Source organism: Centroberyx affinis, unplaced genomic scaffold (assembly GCF_046629955.1).
Source record: "Centroberyx affinis isolate AG114_WGS23_722 - 3 ecotype Tasmania unplaced genomic scaffold, CSIRO-AGI_Caff_v1 ptg000290l_1, whole genome shotgun sequence".
Classification (NCBI taxonomy): Eukaryota; Metazoa; Chordata; class Actinopteri; order Beryciformes; family Berycidae; genus Centroberyx; species Centroberyx affinis.
Window position 1 is genome coordinate 441,556 of NW_027278969.1, and position 18,148 is coordinate 459,703.

Sequence of the window (18,148 nt, forward strand, 5' to 3'; positions counted from 1 at the left end):
AATACACAACTTAAGAATGACAACATTTGTCAACATCCGACAGCTTATAAAAATGGTATAAAAGATGGCATCAAAAGAAAATGTTTAAGGTTCAATGACATGACAATGGCCATAAAGTAATATGTAACAAATAAATACACATTAAACATTAAAAAGCAATAATTTACAGTAACATTGTTTTTTGCAAGGATGCATTTAATGAAACTAGAAATGTAGCTCAGGTGTGGATTTCATCTTTGTTGGAACTTGAAATCAACCATGTGTTGTATATTATTACCACAGCGAGTTTGAAGAGTTATTTTTCCATAAAGATTGAAGAAAATGAGATGAAGTGGAGACAGGATCACGTCTAGGTCAAAAGCACTAAATGAAAGTAGCCTTGCAGACAATTTGCACTTAATAAACATTTGATATCCATTCAGCAAAACCAGGGAAGGTTAATATTTCCTATGAAGCTGGTATGGCTCCTCCTATAGGTGGTGTTGATAGAGGTGGCAAGAGGAGAGACTTGAGTTTGGCTGACATGGCTGCGATCTCCGGGTCTTGGGTCTCGTACATCTTCACCAATCTAGCAAATTTTAGAACACCTGAAAGTGAAACAGACCCAGGATCAACTTCATAAAACCGTTGTAAACTAAACCTCTGTAAAACCATAAAAGTGGATTAATCAGTCCTACTGTCCTTCCTGAATCAGCAAATATTGAGCCTAAATCCATTCCTTTTCTAGGCCACAGAGCACTGCCTCACCCTCTCCTTCGTTGTTAAAGCCATAGGCTTTGATAACCTCCTGCTGAATCAGGGTGGCCACAGGGAGCACCAGCTGCAGCATCTTGCCCATGTCGTTGCAGGCGCTCTCACGCGCCTCCTCCATCCGCGCTGCATTCTCCGGTACAGAGAAGGCCTGGATCACCTCACTGAGCACCACTGAAACACACAAAAACATTAATATCGCTGCTTTTACACTATAAAAGAAGAGTACACACATACAACTCCTAAACAGACACACAGCCTAAAATGAAAAAGCAGATGCTGCCAGTGTTTCTCCAATATTTCCTCAGTAATGGTGTGTGTCACCTCAGAAAGAAAGTCATTAGCACTGCTAGAGAAAATGGAAAATGTCATTTAAAAAAGAAGGCCAGCTCTTCTCACCTCTGGCCTGCTCAACAGTCAGGGTGGGCTGTTGTGCCGGAGCTGAGGCCATGTCTGGGGAGAGAGGAGAGAGACACAGACTCCAGGTTATAACCAGCAGGAGGAAGAACTTTAGATGAACCTTAAAAAAAATGAATCAGAAGTATCTTTAAAAGACAAGGAATTGAATGAAACTAAACTCCTAAACCAGCAACAATTTGAAGTATTTTATTGTGCAGCTTGCTTTTCCTTGGTCTGAGTTTCACAGCTTGGATACAACCTTTAAAAACTGTTAACCCTGTGCACATCAGGGTGTCTGCTTACGAGATTAAGAACAGCCTCAATGGAGATTTTCTGAACAAGCAATCCTCAGTAACATTTACTCCTCAGACTTTACTAGTAATTTAAAAAGAGACACTGTCTGTTACAAGTCACTGTTATGAATGTACTAGTAACATTTTTGAAAATGACAGTCCCAAACTAGATATGACAGTGCAAGACAGTTTTAATGATATGGACACAATCCTCTAATTCTGTACAGTAATGAAAACAGTGATATATATAAATTAATTTGCACGTAAACTACCAAATGTGACATGTACTATGTGTTAACCAACTACAGACGCCGTTTCATACTGGTCTTAGTTCATAGTTAGTATAAGGTCCTTAACTAGTAGGAATGCAATTAAGTTAACCGTAATGACACTCTTTCTGTCGTGTCTGTACCACTAACGGTGAACTCATTTTCCACAGTGACTTGCAGTCATAAAAGCGACTGGTGTGGTTAAGTGATGATGAATTAGCCAGTTGATTATCTGAGCTATCGTCGTCGATAGCCCCACTACGTGCCGTTCACTTTTTCTCTCGGTGTCGGTTTCTATCTATAGCTTACAAGCTAACTAGCATAGGCGAGGATTACACGCAGCCTAATAAACAGGTTAAATACACATATATCCATGCAATTATTTCATATTAAATGCTCGGTTTAGAGTACTCACCTCAGATGAAAACAACCTAGCCGAGCAGTGAAAAATTATGTTGAAAAACGACACGTTTACGGCATTAGACGGCTCTTTGCGACACGACGTCCTAGTTTCAGATATACACGGACGTGAAAGGTAAACAAACGAGCAGCAAGTGAGATATTTCTCCAAAATGCTGCCTCTAAAGTGAAGGATACTCGACATTATTGCGTTCGACACATAGATAATATTGTAAACGATTCTGAGAAAGAAGTAACCTCGGTGACTACATATGTTTTGAATGAGTTGTAATATTCCTGGCAGCTTCCTGGTGCGGTACTACCTGTTTTGCCACGCAGACCCGGCTAGGTAAATGTCAGATTTGTAATGGAACAAAAGCTAGCAGAGTTCAGAGCCCGAAGAAAGGCTGAGAATGCGACCAGAAAGGACGAATGTACCGTTCCTCAGTCCAAAACACTAACAGTAGCGGACACAGCTGTCCAGCCGGACAGTACAAATGAATCAGCAACAACAGCTGGCAGCAAACAGTCAGAGGAACTGGCAAACACTGCGACACCTCCGAGTTCAAGGGACTCAAGTACTAATACTCAAGTCGATGTAAGTTATTTCATTTATGGGATGATTTTTTTTCAGTGGTTCTTAAACCTTTTCATTAAAACGGACAAGCAAATTCCTCCTGTCCTGTGGGCACCATAGACTGTACTAGTATTGTATTGTACTTAGTTACATTTTAAATCACATCCATTACAGAGTACAAATTGCAGGAAAGAAGAGAAGAGTAATCTGGCTTTACTTTGTTGGTGCACTTTATTTTATCATTTCCAGATATTCCAATTAAAGGAATCTAGTTTAATCTCTGGAAAAGGTCACTAACAGTAACTTTTACTCTGAGTACATTTTAAATGAGCCACTTTTTACTTTTACTTCAGTACATTTTTACAGAAGTACTTTTACTTCTACTTAAGTAAAATATCAGCAAAGTAACAGTGCTTCTACTTGAGTAGGACATTCTAGTACTCTTTCCACCACTGTCTATATATTGCTACTCGGTAAGTCATACCAAGTTAGCAGTGTAGTATTTAAAACTCCTACTGATGAAAGGTGTTGAGCCCAGTCCCTGAGCTTCTCCTGTGTCTTCCCTTCAGGCCCTTGATGCCTGGCTGCTGGACAGCGCTCTGGGCAGATGGCTTGGCTCCACACAACTCGCCTTCTCCAACCTGACTTTGCTCAAAATGCTGCTTTGGCTGGTTCTCCTCGGACTGTTTGCTGAGCTGGATTTCGGCCTGCCTTTTTTCCTCATCTCCCTCTTCTACTGGCTGTACGAAGGACTCCGCAGCCCGGCCGCCCGCGAACCCGGAGAGCTGAGCGCTTATTCTGTCTTCAATCCGGACTGTCAGCCTCTGCTGGGCGCGCTCACTGCAGAGCAGCTGGAGGGAGAAATGGGTTACAGACCACTGGCCAACAGATAAAGTCACTCTCTGGGATGGAAACACATGATTTACAAATGTATATCTCAGATCACCAATTGCCCTACAATAAATTGATTTAGACTTTTTTTTTTCAATAAAATCAGTTCTATACAGGGATATATCTTACAACAGGGACTTCAATATAATTATGTCGGTGCAACACAGGTATTCATTTGAGATTCATATCCTTACACCTTTAAATGAAAACTCAAAAACTATTACTTCATGTATGTACAATGTGACTGAGAGCACTTTTATAAAATTGGGATAAACCCCCTTTCAAACTGCCCCATTTGTCTCAGGGCTTAAAAATCTATCTTTAACCTTCAATGTTTACTTCATTTTCTTTTAATAACTGACATGGAATTGATAGAAAACATGGGACTGGTAGTCAGGAGTGTGAACGACACCTTTGATGTGGACTCAAGTAGACTTATCGGTCTGTCCTGGGACAGACCGATAAGTCTTCCTCCTGTTGAGCAGGAGCACAAAATGACACAATACTCAGAGAAGATAAGGGGAAAGCTGATTTTAGCACATGTAATTAAAGAAATATTACTTACTCAAATTCAAAAGCCTTTTAAGTTTAATAAAGTATTCTGCAATGTCCAACAATGCTGTTTGTACCCGTTTTCTTTTGATTTTTTTCTTATATCAGGCCTGAGCTGAAAGGCCTCAGCTTTCCTCCTGTTTTCATCTTCAATTTTTTAGGCCTGTTCAGTCTGTCATGAAACTCGACGGACACTTGGACCCACCTTCGTATGAGTTACTTCCGCCTTTGCGAACGAGAGAGTGTAAAATATGCAGTGAAAGCGAGAGGCTTCACTCCTACATACTTCCGCCTTCGCTTAATTGCCGTTAGGTAAACTAGACCACCTGGTTTTACCTTGAAGTTAATGAACGTGTCCCTCGTTTGGTTCAATATTTTTTCCTGCGAGAGGTTTATTTGACTGAGCCAAAGTCTATCTGTGAGACCTTAAATTGGTGAAAAAAAATCAGCAGTTCCGTTTAGTTTACAGTTTACAGTAGTTTACTCCTGCATTGGCAGTAGCCTATATCGCTGTCATATATCCGCAATGAATATTCATGAAGGTTGTTGCGTAAATTAGCTGCTATATGCATTAACTAGCTATCACGCCAGCTGCCAGCTGCAATGTGTGTCTCTTCCGGGCTAGTGGACAAGGGTTTCCATCATGGTTTCCATAGGGTTTAATAAGAAGTGAACTATCTTGTTCTTCGTCTTTGACTGAAAGCCCTTAGCACTTCCTACGGTTCGCTATTTTGGAAAACTCAACGCCAGGTACCTGAGCGAAGCGAACGAAGCTTGACGACTCTCTGCCTTAGCATCAGTAAGTATGTGTCCCGCTTCATTATCTAGACTTTTTTTTTAACTTATATTATTCATGGGGATTACTATTGTTGATTCATCAGCATATTAGCTGCAACTACAGAAGCTGAAGGTGTGTGTATACATTCTCATTGCAGTGTGAATGTACTATAGTCTCTCTCTCTCTCTCTCTCTCTCTCTCTCTCTCTCTCTCTCTCTCTCTCTCTCTCTCTCTCTCTCTCTCTCTCTCTCTCTCTCTCTCTCTCTCTCTCTCTCTCGCTAGCTAAATACTCTAAAAGCCAAAATTGCCTGCTCACACTTGAGATTTAGGTTTGATCCTCTGTGTCCTTGATTGAGCACATGAGAGGACAGTGGAAGAACACACTGAACGTTCAAAATATTAGGTACACTCTTTTCATGAAGTACATTATCCCTTATTGATTTCCCTTATTAAACCTACACCAATCACAAAGCAGGAGATGTAGATATAGAAGCATTTTAAGGTATGAGACAGTTGAGATGTGGATTGTGTAAAAGGGACTGCAACTCAACATCAGCAAGATGTCCCTAATATTTTGTATATTCAGTGTATGGTGATCATCATGTCCTGTGCCTCAGACTATAGAACCAGGTATTAGTTGTGTGTGTGTGAATGTGTGTTTAAGGTATTCTGTTTCTATCCTCCAGTCATGTCTGGAAACCCTGCGGTGGTGATGCGCCTGGTGGCCTCTGCCTACAGTGTGGCTGAAAAGGCTGGAGCCATTGTGAGGAAAGTCCTTCACAGTGGAGAGCTTGGCATTGTGGAAAAGGTGCCATCGAATCCCATTTATATTCTGTATTAAAAATCCCAGTGCAGAATGCAGATAAAACAGACTGTGCCACAGTGTAAATACTGTCACTGTTGTCTGCACTGGAGTTTACCGCTGACTGTCAGTGGGGCCAAAGGCAGATAATAATGATACAGTGACTGGACTGGGATGGATGGTTTCAACTTGTTTTTTTCCCATGCACAGACCGGGGCTAATGATCTGCAGACACTAGCAGACAGACTAGCACAGCAGAGCATCTGTGCCTCTCTGTCCAAACGCTTCCCCAAACTTACCATCATTGGGGAGGAGGTGAGTGTGTGCAGGGAAGGCAGTGTGTTTTGTTGGACCATGTGTTCTTGATCTTGTTAGTCCAAATGGGGCCCAAGGACTGCAAGGCCACCCCCCGCCCCCCTTCAATCTTTCTTGTCACCCTGTACTATATACTATGTAGTAAAATGAATATATCCTTAAAAAATAGAAGCATGATAATATTAGGCTTTGTCCCCCCGTTCATGTAGGACCTTCCGGCCGAGGAGGTAAAGGAGGACCTCATTGAGAACAGCCAGGCTGAGGAAATCCTCCTGAAGACCTGTCCAGCGGAATATAGCGGCCTGAAAGAGGAGGAGGTAACAGCCAAGACATGTAGAAATACACAGTGTTTGGTGGATAATATTTTCAGTAGTAGGTATGAGGACACTATGCAGTATGTTCCCTGTGTATCACAACCTTTACAAACAGCTGCAGTACAGTTGTAGTGAAGAAACTGTTGAGTCTTACTGTATGCACACACTGCTTCTGACTGATTGTTTCTAACTCTCAGCTAGTTGTGTGGGTCGATCCGCTCGATGGCACAAAGGAATATACTGAAGGTAAGCTCTTCAAATGTGCATTTTTTTTTACATCTGTCTCTATAACACACAATAGGCCCTGCAAATACTTGGAATTGTTTGTTTTTCGCCCTGTGAGCTGAAACTTAATAGTGAACTATCCAGTTTTTGGCCAAGAGGCTCACTGGGCATTTTTTCAATACATTTAGCTGATGAGTTGAACTGGCTCCACCAGCTGCTATCACTGTCTGGCTGAACCTTGTATGTTACATCTGCCCTTCAGGTCTGTAGCAACTGATAATGCAATAACTACCACATAATGGAATAACTTGTCAAAATGTAATATAGTGTCCCTCTCAATGAGTTGAAAATGTAATAAAACCTGTTAATGTAATTAATTCCTAGATAATGTAATAACATCAAATTAAACTAACTGGTGGTTATTACTTCATAAGGGGTGCAACGTATTTTTAACTGATGATGTCCAAATATTGACTAACAATAAGAAGACTGGAATAACTCAAGTTATTACATTAGTAGTCAATATTATTATGACACCTTATGAATAATAATTGTCAATTAATGTAATAATGTAAGCAATTCATTACATTAACAGGTTTTAATACATGTTGACAAGTTATTACATAATCCTACAGTTGTTATATCATCAGTTACTACAGTGTCTCTTTTATTTCATTCTCCTTTTTTGACATTGGGATGCAAAGGCTTTTCTGTTTATCATTTTCTTGCTGGGCTGCATTCTGGCTCTTGGGTATCGGGGCTGAACCTTCACTTTCCCTTTCACTTTTTCCTCTTCTCTACATCATCCCTTCTTCCTCTGTCCATCGGTCCCTCTCTTTCTTTCTCTCTCTCTCTCTCCCGGCTGAGCAGCGGCGAGGCGTCTCCACCTCCCAGCTGAGGCCCACACGCCGCACACAGGGCCGGATGCCTCTCAGCCTGTCAGCACGGCTCTCTGTATGGTGACAGATAGAAGGACTCGGGACTGTGTGATTAGAAACCCAAACCCCGGCCGTGTTAGTTAGAGCGTAGAATGTGCTCATGCTGGACAGAGAACGAAGGGAGACTTTTAATGAGCAACTAAGATTCAAATTCTCTTTTTCTTTCTGTCCTGCAACTAAACGCTACCTTGACACCTTGCTGCTCACAGTGGAAACGTTTACATAGCTTAATTAAAAGTGTTTGCTTTGTTAAGTGGCTTTCAGCTAACATCCTGGTATTCTGACCCCAGGGCTCCTGGATAACGTGACTGTACTCATTGGTATTGCATACGGAGGCAGAGCCATCGCCGGCGTCATCAACCAGCCTTTCTACAACTACCAGGTACAGACCAGACTAAACGATCCCCGCTGCCGTCCCCGAAAGCCGCCGCACCAAATTTTGACCCGCTCTCTTTTTTGCCTCCTCAGCTCGGAGCCGGGGCGGAGCTGGGAAGAACCATGTGGGGAATGCTGGGACTGGGGGCGTTCGGGTTCCAGCTGCGGGAAGTCCCGGGTGAGAGACGCATTGTCACCACCACGCGTTCCCATAGCAACAAGCAAGTCATGGACTGCGTAGACGCCATGGAGCCTCACGAGGTCATAAGAGTGGGCGGAGCTGGAAATAAGGTGAGATGGGATGTAGAGTTGAGCCTGTTTGTGTGTCATTATACTCGGTCCCTCTGGGTGACATACTATATTCCAACACAATTTTCATCATTATGCAGACGACACACAGCTTTACTTAGCTTCAGGCCAAACAGCAAAGCAGCTCAGGACAGCCTTCTAAACTGTTTTGCTGACATTACATGTTGGATGTCTGGAAACTTCATCCAGCTCCCTGACAACCAATCGGATTTAATCTTGTTTGGCTCCTAAACGGCAATAGGCATCACTGAAAATGACCTTGGTGCCTACAAATGTGAAATGCATGGTTAGGAACCTTGGTGCTGTCTTTGACCCCAAACTAAATTTAGAAATAGAAGTTAAGGTTGTCCAATCCTACTTTCATCAACAAAGAACCATAGCCAAAGTAAAGTATTTTGTTTATTTATGTTGTGTGGTGCTCCAATACTAGTTTTCCCCTATTTGAATTTAATGTTTTCTATATTGACTTTATATTTGTTGGTATTCATTTTCTGTTTTCATCGTTGTTTTTAATGTATTTTATATTTTCCTGATTGTGTGGTACTTTGTAGCATTGCTTCTGAGTAGTAGTAGTTATATGCCAGCACCTTATTTAAAAAAAAAAAAGTAAAACTAGTCCAGAAGCCAAAGATAGCACAGTTACGGTCAGGTCCATTACCATTAACTACAGAAACAGGAAGTGGTATGTCAGAGGAAGAAAAAGCATCTGTCTCATGCAATGTCATTGGGGAGAAACTGAAAATGCAGTTAATTTTATGTTCTATTGTCCTTTATATGATGAGCTGATAAGTGTGCTTTATAGAAAACGACTTATTTCTTTTGGTTAGATGATTATGAAAGACTGTATTTTGTAAAAGGAGGATTCTATGTGGTAAACTGAACTCATGGTAAATAAGTTTGTTTAGAACTAGTCTATTAGTATTAGCAGCACCAGGGAAGCAGGCTGCTGTGGCCTGAGGAATGCCTGCTTACATGAATCATCTCTCTGCAGATTATCCAGCTTGTGGAGGGGAAGGCCTCTGCTTACGTCTTTGCCAGTCCAGGATGCAAGAAGTGGGACACTTGTGCTCCTGAAGCCATTCTGCATGCTGTTGGAGGTAAAAAAAAAACAAAAAAACATCCTTCCTGTCTGTAGCAGAACATGTTGGTGGCATTAATATGTAAATATGAGTCCCCATGTACACATTTCAAAGAATGCTTTTAAAACAAACATTACATTTATATTTTACAGCTTGCATACTTTTCTGTTCTTTGACTTGTTCTGTGACTGGTGTTGTGATACTTGATTCTGTGTAGCAGTAGAGGACAAATTTAGCTGTTTGTAAAAATGTTTTGCGATATAATTATTCATCTAGTTCCTCTTGTTTTTTCTTCTTCAGGTAAACTGACTGATATGCGCGGCAATGCATACTGCTACGACGCTAATGTAAAGCACATGAACTCTGCTGGGGTGCTGGCTACGCTACGCAACCACCAGTACTATGTCAGCAGAGTGCCACAGTCAGTGCTACAAGCCCTGAAGTCAGACTGAGGTCTGCCTCAGTGTGAAATAGGAGACGGCAAAAACACTGTGTTGTCTTTTTGTGGTGCAGAGAATCAGCCACAAAAGGTTAAAATCCATAAAGAGAAATAGAGTTCCTGTGCATATATGTAGAGGAACCTTCTTTGTGTCAAACAGAAATTGTCATAAAACCTTGAACAATAAATGAATAGATTTTTTTTATGCAAATCCTACTTATAAGAGAATAATCTCATGCAGCTGTCATAATGAATGAGAAACAGTTGGTATGGGACATTTCAAGAAGCAACAACACTATCTAAGTTTCTATTACATAGCATACATGATTTTTGTATATTTGTAATAACTTATAAAAGCTTTTGATTGTACATTGTGGAACATTATGGTTGTGCATTAAAACACTGATTCACTTGTTGAAATTGCAGATTAGCATCCTAGCTTTAGTTTTGAGTTTTCACATCTCATAGAGCAAACTAATTTTCACTTTTTATCACCTTAAATCAACATTCCCAAAAATCTGACTTGAGCTCCATGTAAAGATCAGTTTGTAAAACGGCAATATATGAGTAACCTTTTCAACAGCACATAAGATCAAACATTATGATTTCAAGATCACACTTGACTGAATTACCTCAACTTTTATATCATTCAACATCACTCTACATTTAAATAATCTGAAATAACACAAGCAGAGAGCAGGGTCAACAGCACTTCCATTTATTTCACTCAGTTTGAAGCAAACTTGTACAAATCTCAAAACTGTTTTTAAACAACATACTGTTTCCAACTTGAAGACCAATAGATTTACAAGGCAAAAGGCGAGATCCAAATAAATAAAATACATAGGTTAAATGTTCATTAGTGAGATGAAAGTTATTTACTTTATTCAATTACCACTAGGTGGGAGTAATGTAATATGCTAGCACAATGCAAACAACAACAAAATGCCATCTGTCTCAACTTGATGAGCTTGAGCTTGACTTCTTTACAATGTCATGCGATTTCCAATGATTGGATGTACAAGGAAGATCAATGTCTGAGAATATCTAATGATGTGAATAACAAACAGCTCTCCCAATGTGTTGTGCGGAGCTGTGATCACCTTTCAAAATGAATATACTGACAACTACCTTGTCGTGCCTTTATGTCCATTTCTTATTCAGCATGTAACATAGAAACTGTGGGCCAGTGCAAGTGATTACTTTACAAAGCCCTGTATCCAGCAGATGACTTGCAGTATATGCCGTGTTGTACACATTTTTATTATTTAGCCTCTGCTTTGCACTGGCGGCTTTGTCTCTATTTTTCTAAACTACTACTTGGCAAGTTGAGGGACATGTTTTTTTCTCCTCACTGGATCTGCTCACTGGTGTTTTTAACACTTTCCACACACTCACAGGATTTATTTAAGAACAGAAAATCAGATTTTTGACCCCTATGGTTGCCAAGATCTGTTTTTCCCTTTTAAATCAACAATGAAAAGATCAAATCTGCGTCACATAGGATTGAAAATCCAATATTCTGCTCTTGTATAAATCCAACCACAGATGCTCTCTCATAGACACAAGGGAAAAGCCACTTCCACTCTTCCATTTCCACAGAAGAAAGTCACATTCACAGAAAGGAGTTTGGTATGAAAAGAGGCTGCGGAGCATCTATATGAAGGTCCTTTTTGAGATAGTGTATGGTGTCCTTTGTTTTTTTAAATGTCACATAGGCTATAATGAATGAGTGGCCTACAAATATGTATGCTTGCATACAAGATTTTTAGCAATATTTATTGCACTTGTATTTTCAAAATCTCAGTATTTCATTAATATAATATCTCCATGGGGAGAACAAACATTCGTGAGTCAAAGGGAAGGTAATGCCAACTAGCAATACTGAACCAGTGTCCTACTGGAGCCAATATATGGAAGGGCAATGACAGTAACTGAGCAAATTGCATGAACATTAGTAGAATAAAAGGTAAGACAGGGAATATTTGACCCTATGGTCTGGAAGAATCTATGGTTTTTACATTGGCTAGGGCAAAGAACCCGTCTCAGTCACACCAACACACACGCGTGCACACGCATTCACAAAGTCACTATGGAAACTGGTTATCTGAAGGCAGAGAAGCATCCTTTCCAAACATGTTGCCCATTCCGCAAGAGGTTGGTTTTTATATTGCTGAACGGACTACTAGTGAGGGCTGAGCAACACATTCCATGGCATTGAAAATGATAAAAAGAAAGAAAAAAAGAATCACTGTCACGTATTAATAAAAATACCCAACAAACAAGCAAAAAAAAAGAAAAGAAAACACTCCTTAAATTTCTGTTTACACATGAACAAGCTGACAGAGGAGGAGGCTGGAGTGTTTGGGACAGCCTGCAGGGACGTGGGCCAGAGATTTGGAAGAGGGGGGGCAGGAGAGTCGGGGGGGGGACGGGCCAGCTGCTCACCTCTTTTTGGGGGCTTGAGCGGTACGGGGCGGGGTGACGGGACGTCCCGAATTCACTCCCCCGTACTGGTACTTCGCTTTTTTCTCCGACGGCTTCAGGATCTGAAAGACAGGATGACGATGTTAGTACAAAACCCACGTGTTCACCTGCCTGCGTGAGAAAGACTTGAGCTTTTTTTTTTGTTTTGTTTGTTTACCTGAAAGGAGCACATGAGGGACTCGTCCACGCTCATCATGCCGCCTGCGTTGTCAAACTCCCCGCAGTAGTTGGGGGCAGAGAACAGCGTCACCAGCTGTCGTTTGGCAAAGAACTCGTAGCCGTCTTCAACCACCTGCAGGGGAACAGGATGAATTATTTTGCTTTTTATGAGTGAAAAGCTCAAGGTCCTGGCAGGCGTGCAAGCAAAAGAATACAGTCAATGTTCCTGTGAAAGAGAAGCTGCAGCAGAGTTAATTCATCACTTCTGATCAGTAAATGAGAAGCCAAAGGAGTGCCCATACTACATTTAAACATTTACCATGCTTTTGACTGCTTTTATTCTGTTTTGATCTATGCTTTTAGGTTTTTTAATAAAATGTATTTTGGCATTTTTAGCCTTCTCTGCACAGCGCTCTTTTGTAAAACCTATTTGTTGTTCCATTTGATTAAAATTGTCAAACCACATTTAATTCTCCGCAGTATCATTGTTATCACAGGGGATTACGTGTGTTTACCTGATGGGCTCGGCAGATGAGGTCCAGGTCGTGGCGGTTGAGGAACTTGCTGACCACGTCGGCCCCGAAGGTGAAGGAGACTCCCCGGTCGTTCTCCCCCCAGCCCTGCACGTCTTTATCTGGGTCTGACCACAGCAGGTCACACAGCAGGCCTGGCACAAAGAGGCACGAGTCAGTCGGCAACAGTAGTCAGCCAGCAGCGAAAATATACTGTAGAAGCCTTTCTTTGGACTACCAGGGGGAAGGTCCAGCAATAGATTTTATCTTGCCCGAAAATGAGAACATCATTTATTTTCCACTATACCCAAAAATTCCATCTGAAATTGAAAAATCCATCTGAAAAATTGTCGGTTTGTCTCGGATTATAAATCAATATCAAGTGGCACTTCACTTATTGTAGCCATGTTACAGTGATTGCATCAGTTTTCTAGATAAAAGGTTGCACTTTTCATTCAGATTTACACAATCTAGGTAGTGTGATGACAATTTGATTTTTAACTTTTATTATGAATTTGTCATAATCAAGAGACACAGATATGTCATTAGACTCATGAGATAACTAACTAGCTCTTTTCCTGGTGACCCCATGTAAAATTTGCCGGCAGCTGATAGGGCTTTTGTCCCCCCATTTGTTCCTAAACACAAACACACGGGACACCAGACCTGTATCAGGGACATCGGTGGGTCTCATGATGCGGCGGATTTGCTCCATGGACTGCAGATCAGGTGAGAGACCTGAGGGGAACGGATGATGCTGTTAAAGCGGCCACGCCACATCACACTGCAGCAAATCCCTGGTGCATAACAACGTACAGGAGAAATGGAGTTGATTCTGATGACATAATACAGACACTTGACAAACCTCCGTGGCAGCAGAAGATCTTCTCATCGATAATGGCAGCAATTGGCAGACAGTTAAAACAGTCTGTGAAGGTCTTCCAGAGCTTTATGTTGAATCTGCGCTTGCCTGGGGAAAAAAAAGCAATAGTTAAAATCACATAGAAATCACACTTGTAGGAGATAAGATGAGACTTTGAACAGGGAATACACATTCAGATTTTATATTTTTATGCCCTAAGGCTGCTCAGTTCCTCTTGGTAAACTTCAGTACACTCTCCCTTGATTAGAAATGAGGAAAAAAAAGTCCTGTTCCCTAATTTGTGAAGCCACAGCTCCACAGAGAATGAATATGAAAAGATGGAATCAGTGACTATCTCAAACTATCTCTTTCGGGTATAAAGTTACTTTTACTGGAATGGAACTGATAACATTATGATAAAAAGCTTGTTTGGTTGTGAAAGTAAGTCTCCTAACTAAAGTAATTCAACAAACAGTATGCATATGCAGCCAGTATAAATGACGGTATGCGTTTCCCAGCTTACACTCATCATAGAAGCCGTAGATGCGGTTAATGGAGGCACACTCGTGGTTCCCCCTGAGCAAGAAGAAGTTTTCTGGGTATTTGATCTTGTAGGCCAGCAGCAGGCAGATGGTCTCCAGCGACTGTTTCCCTCTGTCCACGTAATCCCCCAGGAACAGGTAGTTGGCCTCCGGAGGGAAGCCGCCATACTCAAATAGCCTCAGCAAATCTGTGTACTGTCCATGGATATCACCTGGAATGAGTAACACCAACGAGTAACAATATCAGGCATGAACTTGGCATTTAAGCAAACAGATGGGATTAAATGGAGTTGGATTAAATAGAGAATGTCTTTACTGTTAATGTCATTATCGTTGTGATATAAAGCCACAACCTCTTCTTCAGCTCCACTATGTAAATTGTGACTTTTTTTGTATCAAAATATATTGCAATAACTTTTGCCATTTGGTGGATGCTTAGTGGTTCTTTTACGAGAGTTAGGAGGCTTAAGCATGAAAAACCATCTTTGCTGAAATGGGAGATGATATAAGTCACTCTCTCTCTCACACACACACAAACACACACACGGCGGCACCCTAGGGAGTTCCCATTAATATCCTCCTGCTCTACTTGCAGTGCTCAGCTGCATGGACCTCCAACATGTTCAATTATTTTGTCAAAACAACATGGTTTTTCACTTATTTTTGGAGACAACTAGGACATTCTGGTGCATTAGAGAGACTTTTGGATTATCTTGGTTTGGATTATTTTTAACTTGCACTATGATGGAGATAAATTGTGAACCCTTGCTTAAAACACTGCGGGAGGCGTCCTGGTGGCTCAGTGGGGCTAAAGGCACACACCATGTACTCCTGACACCATGAGTTTGCATCTGGCCCACAACCTCTTACACATCATCCCATCGCTCTCCAGTGTATACGATAATGATGGAGTGCCACATGCAAATCTTTAGTTGATGGTGACAGATTCTGGACTCACCACAGATTTTGAGCGGAGCCTCCAGCTCTAGCAGGATAGGCTGGCTGAGGAAAATCTCTCGGGACTTGATGCAGAGCCCCCGCACCTCCGCCTCTGTCATCTGTACTATCTTCCCCGGACGACATCCTCGCACTGCAAGGCAAAAGTGCAATGAGTGTATTAGTCTCCACAGGGGTAGATCATATAAGGGATGAAGGTGAATTGAATCACTGCTAGTTCAAACACTTATCAAACACCTCCACCTTCTTAATTGCAGATTTGAAGGGGAATTTGTTACCTGCCACCATTCTCATGTGATTCTAACAAACGTGTATCAAATTCAGCAGTTGCAGTTGGCCAATTAATTAGCTAGTTTCATTAGCTAACCATTGTTTTGCATTTGCTTTTTTATGCCTGGGATGACATAACGGATTCACTCCAGTCAAAACAGGTTGTTAGTTCCCTTCACAAATGAACTGGCAGGTAAAGGAATGAACAGCTTGTTGGCCCAGCTGGAAATGTGTGAGTGTGGGCGGTGTGCTCCAAGTGGGACAAAAGTCTGGAGGGCAGCTCTATGGCTACAACTAGGCTACAACCAATAAAACATTAACGAGCTAGCTAGTTATGTGGCACTGGCTCGAACTAGACTAACAAGTCAGATAACAATAAAGCGGCAAGTCCATGCAGGCTTCAGTGATTTCTTACTGAAAGGGGGTGTGTCCCGGGTGGCAGCAGCTAGCTAACTAATGCCTTGCTAACAACAAGACCAGGTAACGTTACTTAGCAACCACACGAACAGAACCCTAACCTGCCCTGACTCTTATCAGAAGAATACAAGCAGTAGCCATACTACTGGTTAATACAGCTCTCTGACAGCAGGTTAGCAAGCTAAATTGTTGATTTCAGCACTCTCTCCCCATTCCCCCCTCACAGTGCCCCAGGAAAGGGGTTTGACGACAGCTGAGGACAATCAGATGCAAGCCAACATTAGCTAGTAGTGGTTCTGACTGCCATGATAACGTAACTCTTGGAGTGGGAACGCTACCTCGGTTAGCTTACCGTTTGCTGAGCAACACAGATAAGGTTACGACATGTGAAAATGAATTTTGATTTATTTTCAGTTGCTAACTACAAACAGCAAAACATGCAATTCACTCATTTTCGTAACAAAGGCTACAGAAATACAGAATCTCTTAATGCTACGCTACCTTCCAGCAATCGAGAAATGATGCTGTCAACGTTCAATTCGCTTTCCGCCATGTTTCTGACACCTACAGGCAGAGCGAACGGGCAAAATCCGCCCTGAAATTTGACTTGTAGGGGTGAAACATGACCAGACACGCCTATGGATCAGCCAATCAAATACTAATTACTGTATTAGTTGTCAGGAAGAAGGGAACTATGGACGTTTTTGCGTATCACCCTTATAATTATAGACTTGTCAAGTGATTAATTGTTATTTCTTAATAATACCTCAATTAAAAACAATTTATAAATGGATGAATTAATTTGACATTTAAATGACACAATAAAACTGTTCATAAAACATTTAATAAAATGGTAATTTCATCAGTCAATTCATAATTCCATTTCAAAATTCTATCTCTGATCAAAATTACTATTTTATAAACCGATGTGCAAAACCATTTTTAAAAAGGTATGTAAAGTTTACATTTGTTTTTCATTTATTAATGTGCTTTTCTATTCCATTTTCCATCTCACAATTCATTCATTTTACGGCTTTACCATTTACACTTTCTGCTTTGGCTGTACTTCATTATTAGATAAGTCTTTTTATTATTAGATAACATGCAGCAGTGTGCCAGGCTAACATTAGAGAGTTCTACATCTGCACAGTCAATAGGCTACAGCATGCTGATAACCACAGTAAGCCACATGTCAGGAATGGGGATCCCTCAAATTTAGCCTGGTCTGGCAGACCGAATGGAGAGCCAACCTGTGTGCTATCACAATCCTCCTTCCACCCATCCAACAGTGGTGGCATAAATCTGGTAGACAGTAATGGGCATGTGCATAATTTGTTAAGGTGAATTTGAAATGTACCAAAAGGCTTCAGTAGTGGCTTGCCTGGAAGTCGTTTACGTGTTTAACCTACAAGTCGAGTTTCAGGGCAAAGGTTGCCCGTCTACCAAGGCAGGGGGAAAATACTATTTTTCTCACTAGTAGGTTATGAAGGCGTGTAGGTAGTTTACATGAGAATGCAATCCCACAATAGAGCTTTATTTTTGCACTTACCAATGTGTAATATCGGTCGATTGTCATGTACTAGTGTGCATGTTCTAGTGTGCATTTTTCTAGTGTGCATTTTACTTCAAATTTGAAAATTGAAATGCAGTAAAACAACTGAACCCTATTTTTCAATTTATGTATGTATCCATTTCCAATTTGCATTAACATTTTCAGTAGAGTTAACTATACTTTTCTATAGGAATGCTAATTTGTCTGTCTTGCTGGTGGTGCCAGCTTTCTTGTGGAAGGTACTACGTATCTATATGCCACAGACCATAGTTAGACCATGCCATATTGTGATTCATTTAATCATCTGAAATCAGCATGACTTAATGGTGAAAATAAATAGTTACAAAAAATCATATATGTATTTAGATTAGAGATAAGTCAGATATTAAACATCTGATAGGGCATGAACCAGTTTGTTTCAATGGGCTCAATGCTAGTGTTTCCATCTTCAAGAAATTAAGTAGGCATATCAAAATACAACATCAAACATGATTCAAGTATAGCAGACATTTTATTGTTTCAATAAATAAGAATGAGTAAGGAGACATCATACAAAACGTGGATTCATAGTGGACAATCACCTGTGCATAAAAATGTTCACAATTTCTCTGGGCAGTATAAAAAATTAACAAATCTTTACTTGAGGCTACAGTAGGCCTATAGACATTACAAAATTCTTGACAAGT

At 40.9% G+C, this 18,148-nt stretch overlaps 4 protein-coding genes across 7 annotated transcripts; 2 read left to right on the forward strand and 2 right to left on the reverse strand.

Annotated features, from left to right (window-relative positions):
• Window positions 1-39: 39 nt before the first annotated feature.
• grcc10 (gene rich cluster, C10 gene) lies at window positions 40-4,985 on the reverse strand. Of its 2 annotated transcripts, XM_071514901.1 has the most exons (4): window positions 2,127-2,218; window positions 1,150-1,203; window positions 748-924; window positions 40-587 (listed from the first exon to the last, which is right to left on the reverse strand). In XM_071514901.1, exons 2-4 carry the CDS (start codon window positions 1,199-1,201, stop codon window positions 448-450), a joined length of 369 nt encoding a protein of 122 aa, XP_071371002.1. In that variant the 5' UTR covers window positions 1,202-1,203; window positions 2,127-2,218; the 3' UTR covers window positions 40-447. The 2 variants fall into 2 exon arrangements, with proteins under 2 accessions (XP_071371002.1, XP_071371008.1); XM_071514907.1 differs by lacking the exons at window positions 1,150-1,203; window positions 2,127-2,218 and adding an exon at window positions 4,973-4,985.
• saysd1 (SAYSVFN motif domain containing 1) lies at window positions 2,229-4,169 on the forward strand. Its single transcript, XM_071514890.1, has 2 exons — window positions 2,229-2,708; window positions 3,257-4,169. Exons 1-2 carry the CDS (start codon window positions 2,478-2,480, stop codon window positions 3,578-3,580), a joined length of 555 nt encoding a protein of 184 aa, XP_071370991.1. The 5' UTR covers window positions 2,229-2,477; the 3' UTR covers window positions 3,581-4,169.
• Window positions 4,853-12,033, forward strand: bpnt1 (bisphosphate nucleotidase 1). The gene is made up of 9 exons (XM_071514878.1): window positions 4,853-4,929; window positions 5,595-5,716; window positions 5,921-6,025; window positions 6,235-6,342; window positions 6,537-6,585; window positions 7,793-7,884; window positions 7,971-8,168; window positions 9,178-9,283; window positions 9,566-12,033. Exons 2-9 carry the CDS (start codon window positions 5,597-5,599, stop codon window positions 9,715-9,717), a joined length of 930 nt encoding a protein of 309 aa, XP_071370979.1. The 5' UTR covers window positions 4,853-4,929; window positions 5,595-5,596; the 3' UTR covers window positions 9,718-12,033.
• Window positions 12,034-12,128: 95 nt separating this feature from the next.
• LOC139640666 (serine/threonine-protein phosphatase PP1-beta catalytic subunit-like) lies at window positions 12,129-16,464 on the reverse strand. 3 transcript variants are annotated; one of them, XM_071514860.1, is made up of 8 exons: window positions 16,412-16,464; window positions 15,225-15,356; window positions 14,248-14,478; window positions 13,728-13,832; window positions 13,529-13,600; window positions 12,866-13,017; window positions 12,349-12,483; window positions 12,129-12,253 (listed from the first exon to the last, which is right to left on the reverse strand). In XM_071514860.1, exons 1-8 carry the CDS (start codon window positions 16,461-16,463, stop codon window positions 12,149-12,151), a joined length of 984 nt encoding a protein of 327 aa, XP_071370961.1. In that variant the 5' UTR covers window position 16,464; the 3' UTR covers window positions 12,129-12,148. The 3 variants fall into 3 exon arrangements, with proteins under 3 accessions (XP_071370961.1, XP_071370953.1, XP_071370968.1); XM_071514852.1 differs by having other exon boundaries at window positions 15,225-15,377; window positions 16,397-16,463; XM_071514867.1 differs by lacking the exon at window positions 15,225-15,356 and having other exon boundaries at window positions 16,412-16,463.
• Window positions 16,465-18,148: the final 1,684 nt, after the last annotated feature.